At 39.7% G+C, this 9,150-nt stretch overlaps 1 protein-coding gene across 1 annotated transcript; it reads right to left on the bottom strand.

Annotated features, from left to right (window-relative positions):
- Positions 1–226: 226 nt before the first annotated feature.
- smtla (somatolactin alpha) lies at positions 227–3,402 on the bottom strand. Its single transcript, XM_026292971.1, has 5 exons — positions 3,387–3,402; positions 2,992–3,182; positions 1,596–1,709; positions 583–762; positions 227–421 (listed from the first exon to the last, which is right to left on the bottom strand). Exons 1-5 carry the CDS (start codon positions 3,400–3,402, stop codon positions 227–229), a joined length of 696 nt encoding a protein of 231 aa, XP_026148756.1.
- Between the last annotated feature and the right edge of the window lie 5,748 nt (positions 3,403–9,150).

The following is a 9,150-nucleotide window of genomic DNA, read 5'->3' as shown; positions in this document are numbered from 1 at the left end:
ACAACTGAGCTGGGAAGTATAAAACAATGTTGAAGAAGGGGCACAGCATTACACCTACCTAGTTTTGTGTGAAGGTGTTATAAAAAAAAATCAATAAAGAATGTACTGCATTGTAAGCAAGGCTGAATTGCCTAAGGCACGGCCATATCCATAAGTGCACAGTTACCAACCTCAGGAATTAATTTAAAGCTAAAGAGAGTATTATATAAAACATTTACTTTATGTTTTATGCACAATTGTATTTGTCAGTTTGTCGACACTTGAGAAGCTTGAGGAAAGTCTCCATCTTATGGGCGTCCTTCTTAAAGCAGCTGAGTAAGGTATAATCTCTCATAACGGATTCCAGCATCTCTGGCGGCACGTCATACTGGAATTGGCCCTGATCACTGTTTGCTGTGCTCAGTGTTCCGTCATCCAGCATCTGCATAGCAAGATTTGGAAACACGACAGAAACATTTAGAAAAGAATATTTCTGACAAACGAGTGTGTTGTCTGTTACTGCTCTTAGTGAAATTTAAAAATGTAATTTTGCAAAATCATCACACTGGCACCCAAAATTAAATATACTGTAATTTGATTCACCTTTTTGATAAGAACCACCACCCCTTGCTCCAGACTAATCAGTTTCTCAGACACCCACTTGGTCTTGTTGACCAGCATGCCAGGAGCATTATCATACTGATCCAGTGTGGTCTGCAGGTACACCAGAGGCTCGATCCATGACTGGACTAGCATCAGCACAGAATGGAGCAACCATTTGTCCTGAAAAACAAAACAAGTGTCAAACGAGAAAAACCAAACAAATTAGTTAATAAGCATATACTGACCAGAGAATAAACAATAGTGATCAAAAGGGACTGAAAAACTGAAGACCAGCGTGGCTTTTGATCAAGGGTTTCTCAGCAACAAAACCTTCAGCAGCAGAAGCAGGCTGATATGTCATGGGTGAAGCAGTTGAGCCTGTTTAAATTCCACTAAGCAGAGCAGACTCTAAGGCAAGTGCAAATGACCACCATACAAATGGCCCTTAAACTGCCGAGCCAGCAATATATCAACAGAAAGGGCAGAGGATAAATTAGTAACATAAAAGAGCCTTGCAGTATATGCAGTTTCAAAGATCACATTTACTATTATAGTGATGACACAACTTTCTATCAGCAGTTTCAATATTGCTAAAAAGGAGTTCTTAAAAACTACTTTTTCTCTATAGCTTGGCCTTTGTTAGTTGAGGGATGATTATTGTAGAACCTCACATTAACCAAATTACTGTTCACATGATCCAAATCACCCATCATCTGCTTTTGGCTCTGCCCAGTTTCCACTCTACTGAATCATCTGACCTTTAGCCTTCTGTTCTGCACTGCTGGACGGGAATCAAAACCTTAGTAAGCATAGAAAAAAATGTTTTGAAATGTTATTCCACCATTTACATTTATGTGATTCAAGGAACTTTCAGTGTAATTCATGCGAACAACCCATCATTCAGCAGCTGATGGGGGTTCATTTAGAGAGTTATTACGAAAGAAAGCTTATCATCAGGGGGGTAGCAAAGCGAACAAAGATGTGCATACCAACATTCAACACTAGCCACTTACAGATATCTGTTGGATCTCGCTTTTCGAGCTGGGTATGGGTAAAGCTTTGGTGATGCACGTGTAGCCAACCTGATTCCTCTGGAGGCGGAATGGAAAGGGCACGAAGAGCTCCTCCTATGATCCATATGGTACAAGCATGGAGGAAAGCGTATTAAATTATACATATACACATGGCAATGGCACATGATGTGAACACATATTTATGATGATTTTGACTGACTGGTCTATTCATCCTAAAGATTTAGGGGTAAGTTTGAGTTTTAGTTAACTTTAGACCCTGTATTAAAAATGAAGATGGAGTTCCGTTGGTCTACACCCATATGTTAAAATGGTTACACTAGTTCTAACATCTTACAGAAAACACAACGCTACTTTTTTTTTCTAACTGATATTGAAAGCTTTCATTTCTCTTAGGTAAAGAATTACAGAAACACACAATAGCAGACAGAAAGTGACACTTCACGAAAAGCTTCCCCAGTTTTGGTCACTGGAGACACAGCAGAGATGCATTTTGTTCTCCAGCTTGTTCTCATCTTTGGACCCCATGCAGCGTCTTCTCAGTAACAGGCCCTATATCATCCCATTTCAAAGACCATTTTGGATCTGGAACTGCAAAGTGAAGGGGATTCAACAGGCTGCAAAACCTGTGCTCTCACTGCTGCAGTATATCATTATCACATTCGTATAACTCCACTATAGTTCTGCTTCTTCAATAAAACATCTTTGGCTCCGAAGAGACATAGAAGATTACTTTGAAGCCTGGCAGTGAGGCGATGATCATGTCAGAATCAAAAGCAAATAACACAGACTATCTAAAAGAAAGTGTCAGTACTTTTGGTCCAACATATTGTGTGTGCCAACCAAAAGTCTTTTTGTTCTCATTGGAAAACTTATTCCAAATGTGGCTAGATTGCATACGAGATTCCAGATTAAAAAAAAAACAAAACAATAATGGTTTGAGAAATGTAGGAGTCATTACAAAGGCTATAACTGATGGGTTGTTAGAAAACAACAGAATTTCATTGCTCTCTGGTTCACTCAGTTTTATTATGTTTAGTAGGTTTTTTTATTTCATTTCTCTTACATAGACAAAGTGATATTAGACAGCTTCTCGTATACAAAACGTTATATCACTGTCACTGAAGCCTTTACTTGTAAGGATATTATATTTTTGTAAGGGTATATTTCTACAGCACTGCTTTTCAAATGGCTGATTTTCTGCATTTGCATCCCCGGAATCCTCAAACTCTAGTCAAAAAGGAAATCATTTTCTGTTGTTATGTAATGCTCAGTGTGGACTCCCCCTCTTTAAAAGTGTTCTTTAATGGGCCGTGGATGCAGCAGGTATCCACAGTGCAGTGCTTTGGTTTTGAGGATACTGGGTGGTGTTACTTACAAACAAAGAGCATGATTCTTCTGAGACACGGTAGATGAGCTCAGCATGCTGGATGACTCTGTCTAGAAGTTTCTCTTGGGAGATGGAGGGGCAGCGGGAGGGGCTGCCTTGTTCCTCCGTACAGTCTAGCGGGATGCACAGTGTGAACAGATAGGGCCCGAGCAATAAAGCCCATACACCCTGCTGCATGACTGAAGACACCACATAAACACAGGTTTATCAAATGCACACAGGTAAATAATGTGCAACATGAACAAAACAAAAATATCTAACCCTTCTATATCTCCACTGGTTGCTTTAGTGATGTACCTTTTTCAGAATGACATAAATAAAAAAAAACCAATACACAACTCATATGTACGACTTTCTTTTTGTCTTAAAGTGTGATGCATTACCTGTCATCATGTCCATTCTTCAAAGTCTTTCTTGCTTTTCCGTCATGTTCACTTCTTTTATAAACCCTGACCAGGCCATGAATAAAGGAAAAGGTCATTCTGGACTTGCGTAGGTTCTTGAAAAAAGATACTAGTCTTCCCAGACCAACATATTTCCTTCCCATACATGACCAAGATGGGAACAAGGACCAAATATGTTTTGTTCCTGATTTGATGTCACAATGTAAATATACCAAAATTCTAAACATATTTGAATATATGACATCTTCTAACTGAACTGAATTAAAAATGCATGTTTTTTGCATTTTATTCCTCTCAATGTCCCAGTTCCTCTGGGCAATAATCCAACAATGAAGACTGAGATTTTATCATTCAAAGGATCAAAAAAAGCACAGGCTGAAAAATTCCTCTTTTCAGCTGATACATGTAATGTAGATTTAAACTTGCAAGACAAAGAAGGCTGCAGAAAAGACAGACGTGTAATAGACACAACAAAAGGGGGCTGAATGAATGAGTGTTGGGCTTCACTGGGATCTAACAAAAACACCCCTTTTATTTTGACATTCATAGTCCATTGTAGTTAGAAAACCATGGGTGTGTGACAGTATCTCAACCCAGAAGCTAATGCTTTCCCAGTTGTAATGACTGTTTTTAGCTGTCATAGGTGCACATATTTAGTACTGATCAATGCCAGTTTGAATCAGTTTAAATGATTCCTTTTTGCCTAGAACATTCACAGCAACACTTATTGTATCCCTTAAATCACTTTATTACTCTAATCCGATTATGGGGGATGAGGTTTCTGTCAATTTATATTAATAAATTCAATGCAAATTACAGGACACGTCTGCTAAAATAGCCTATTACTGTTAAATAAAAAATACAAACATCTAATAAACGTACAAAGGTAAATGAAAATTTAACCTTAAATTTGAGCCAGCCCATAAAGAGGGGAACAACACACAAGAGCCTTAAGCTGAAATGGTGATTTCTTCAGTGAAGCATGTTTAAGGATAAGCTAAAAACAGACACGGGATCAGAAAGCAGCAGGTGAAGGGTGTCTTGTTACTGAGATCAACGTCACAAACATGGTTCCTATTCCCATAACTTCAAGACGCCTGAAGCGTCATGTCAACCTGTTTCATATGAAAAAGTGTTCTCTCGTTATTGCATTTCAACTTCGCCTTCACCCTTTTGTTCTTCACCTCTTTCACAACTTAGCAAATTCTCAAATCCTGGACACACCTTTGCAGAAAACATCTTGTTTTCTTCAACCTCCCTATATTAAATCCTATTAAATGTGCAACAAATTCAACAGTACAGTTCAACTGTAAGAACAGGTAATTGGGAAATTTACAAAGCATTCCACTCAGAATGATAGAAATTAACCCTCTGCGGTCTGAGGGGGTTTTGGGGCCCTGGACAAATTTTGACATGTCCTGACATTTGTGCTTTTTTCAGTGTCTTTTAAACATATTAAATCATAGTTTAACTGTAATATGATGGTCTCAGGCTAATCTGATTTGGAAATTGGCCAGTAAAGACATTTGTAGTCTTTGGAGCCAAACCTTACACAGGTTAAAGCTAATCTTCCTATTTATTCTATATATGCTAAATTCCCCTTCGAGTTACTGTAACACAGGCATGACTATTTAATTTTTCATGCTTGTTGACGTTTGTTCACCAGTTCATCTGGTGTGGTATGTCTGCTTTGTTTGTAAGAGCATCTTGGCCACAGTCGAGGGAATGTTTAAAAAGAAAACTGGTGTTTAGTTCTTGTGGAGTTTTTTAGGCTGCTCTTACCCTGACGCTGGGCTTCACCTTGGTCCAGTACAATAAACAAAGCATTTCCAACAATGGCATTAAATACAGTGGGTACGGAAAGTATTCAGACCCCTTTAAATTTTTCACTCTTTGTGTCATTGCAGCCATTTGCCAAAATTAAAAAAGTTCATTTTATTTCTCATTAATGTACACTCAGCACCCCATCTTGACAGAAAAAAACAGAAATGTAGAAATTTTTGCAAATTTATTAAAAAAGAAAAACTGAAATATCACATGGTCATAAGTATTCAGACCCTGTGCTCAGTATTGAGTAGAAGCACCCTTTTGAGCTAGTACAGCCATGAGTCTTCTTGGGAATGATGCAACAAGTTTTTCACACCTGGATTTGGGGATCCTCTGCCATTCTTCCTTGCAGATCCTCTCCAGTTCTGTCAGGTTGGATGGTGAACGTTGGTGGACAGCCATTTTCAGGTCTCTCCAGAGATGATCAATTGGGTTTAGGTCAGGGCTCTGGCTGGGCCAGTCAAGAACGGTCACAGAGTTGTTCCGAAGCCACTCCTTTGTTATTTTAGCTGTGTGCTTAGGGTCATTGTCCTGTTGAAAGGTGAACCTTCAGCCCAGTCTGAGGTCCTGAGCACTCTGGAAGAGGTTTTCTTCCAGGATATCTCTGTACTTGGCCGCATTCATCTTTCCTTCAATTGCAACCAGTCGTCCTGTCCCTGCAGCTGAAAAACACCCCCACAACATGATGCTCCCACCACCATGTTTCACTGTAGGGATTGTATTGGGCAGGTGATGAGCAGTGCCTGGTTTTCTCCACACATACCGCTTAGAATTAACGCCAAAAAGTTCAATCTTGGTCTCATCAGACCAGAGAATCTTATTTCTCATAGTCTGGGAGTCCTTCATGTGTTTTTTGGCAAACTCTATGCAGGCTTTCATGTGTCTTGCACTGAGGAGAGGCTTCCGTCGGGCCACTCTGCCATAAAGCCCCGACTGGTGGAGGGCTGCAGTGATAGTTGACTTTGTGGAACTTTCTCCCATCTCCCTACTGCATCTCTGGAGCTCAGCCACAGTGATCTTTGGGTTCTTCTTTACCTCTCTCACCAAGGCTCTTCTCCCACGATTGCTCAGTTTGGCTGGACGGCCAGGTCTAGGAAGAGTTCTGGTCGTCCCAAACTTTTTCCATTTGAGGATTATGGAGGCCACTGTGCTCTTAGGAACCTTGAGTGCTGCAGAAATTCTTTTGTAACCTTGGCCAGATCTGTGCCTTGCCACAGTTCTGTCTCTGAGCTCCTTGGGCAGTTCCTTCGACCTCATGATTCTCATTTGCTCTAACATGCACTGTGAGCTGTAAGGTCTTATATAGACAGGTGTGTGCCTTTCCTAATCAAGTCCAATCAGTTTAATTAAACACAACTGGACTCCAATGAAGGAGCAGAACCATCTCAAGGAGGATCAGAAGAAATGGACAGCATGTGAGTTAAATATGAGTGTCACTGCAAAGGGTCTGAATACTTATGACCATGTGATATTTCAGTTTTTCTTTTTTAATAAATTTGCAAAAATTTCTACATTTCTGTTTTTTTTCTGTCAAGATGGGGTGCTGAGTGTACATTAATGAGAAATAAAATGAACTTTTTTGATTTTGGCAAATGGCTGCAATGACACAAAGAGTGAAAAATTTAAAGGGGTCTGAATACTTTCCGTACCCACTGTATGTCCTGGATGAATGCTGTTTATTTTGGTCAGTATACAGTCAAACCACTGTAGCTGCATGTGAGGGTGGATTGGTAGTTGAAGCCTCCATGAGGGTATTTACCTCTTTATATAATGAGTGAGAGTTGGCTTTGTATGTTTTGGCAAATGGAGAATTGTTAGCTTAATATCAATTTATGGACTTTGAATACATCCAATTATCTCTGGATAATTTGCTCAAGTGATACCACTTGGCCTTGAGCTCTCTCGTTGCTATATGATTTGAGACTATTTTTTGGAATATGTTGTTTCTTAATATTTGTTTGCCAGCTTTGACTGTCCTGTGTGTGTGTGTGTGTGTGTTTTCCAGTGAAGACCTTGTTTGTTTGGAGCTTTTATCTTTTGAACCTTCTCATTTTCATTATCAAGAGCACTTTGCATTTTCACAACAGTCAATCACTTCTATTCTCATCTTGTAGATACGTTTCCATCTCTGCTCTCATTTTATCACTGGGACTGAAAATGTTGACCCTGAGGCAGGGATGGACAACCCATGTTCCTTGAGGACCACTGCCCTGCTTGTTTTCCAACTATTCCTGCCTTGAACTACCCACCCATTATATCTATTACCACATGCCTGATGGTAGAAATGAGCCCATAGGTGATTTCATAACAACCCATACTGATCTTTAATTGTAAAGTGACATCTACCAGTTTTGTAAGACAGCATCACTTGAACTGGTATGTTGAATTTCGAGTTACACCACCCTCTAGTGGTTGTCACAATTATGACAAGCTCAAAGATGTCATCCATCTATCATCTGTACCCCCTTATTAAAGACAGGGGTCCACCCTGGACAGGTCCCCAGTCCATCACAGGGCCACATAGAGACAAACAACCTCACACACTCACACTCACTCCTATGGGCAATTTAGAGTCACCAATCAACCTGACATACATGTTTTTGGACTGTGGGAGGAAACCAGAGTACCTGGAGAAAACCCACACAAGCACAGGGAGAACAAAGGATGTCACAGGAGGCTACTGTTCACTTCTTCTTTGAAAATGATATCCAACATTGCCTAATATAATTTTTTGGAGTTATTCAATAACATTAACGATGTATTTCAAAATTCTTACAAAGCTCCTCTAACCTTATTGAAGTGCATATTTTAACCAAATCTATAATCTCCCCCTAAACCTACACTGTTGTTTTTATGTCTATACATAGACAAATAGTTATCATTGCATTGTCATTGTAATAAAAAGCCTAGTTATTAAGTTTTAACTGTGATTTTCACTAGTTTATCTGTGGGATGCTTCCCCAGGCCTATTTAACCAACATGGCCATTTACTCACAAGTTGTTTCTTGTAAACCAGTTAAAAGAAGAAGCACAGTAGCAGCTACTTATGGAGTCTGTCTCTGAGCTGTGTGTTCCTGCAGTGCTGCAGCATTGCCCATTACCCCAGCGATGACAGATGCTGTTCATGCTACGTCGACTTAGTCTCCTCCTTGTTGACAGCAGCTGATTTAGGAAATGGCAATGCACACATTTCTTATTCTGGAAAATGTTTCCAAAACTACAAACATACTTCTTTTCTTATCTGTGCAGCAAAGATGTCATGCTCACGAAACTGTTTAATGTGCTTTACAAGAGAATGATGAGTTTTGGTTTTTATGTCCTCGCAGTCTTTTCCTTTATGTTTACAGTGCTCACCATCAATTGTAATCCCTTCACAGTCAGTTCAAGCAACTTCAATTCAATTTTCAAGAGCAATTTTTCAGTGTGCCTTGTCATCTTGCCTAGCTAAGTGCTCCATTACACCTAGCTATTCAGTTACTTAACACTGTCTACTCTTCTTGCCCACATTATGTTTCTGTGTTGTTTTGCTTTTTGTGCATGTAAGTTTATTTTAAAAATTTTATGAGCAAGAGTTACACCCAGTCACTTCAGCAGCACCAAGCTTTTTAAAACAATGACTGGTTTTTATTACCCCTTTCCTTTGGTCATGTACCAGTGACAACAAAAAGTAGTAAGTGCAAGTAGTGCCTATAAAAAGCATTTACTATTTTCCTACAGCTGCTATAATATGTCATGAGTCCTGTAATTTCTCCTCCAGCTGCCAGATGTCCAGGCATATTTCCCCTGTTTCTGATCACCTGACTCTTCATGGTGCAGCCCCTGCCTTCTGTTTATCCCAGCCTGGACTCACAGCAAGACTCCCTGCATTTTCATTCATTTGAACGTACCCATTGTTGCTGCCTTTCTTGTGACAATA

This window comes from Mastacembelus armatus, chromosome 13 (genome assembly GCF_900324485.2).
Source record: "Mastacembelus armatus chromosome 13, fMasArm1.2, whole genome shotgun sequence".
Lineage (NCBI taxonomy): Eukaryota > Metazoa > Chordata > Actinopteri > Synbranchiformes > Mastacembelidae > Mastacembelus > Mastacembelus armatus.
This window is presented reverse-complemented; position numbering and strand designations above follow the sequence as displayed.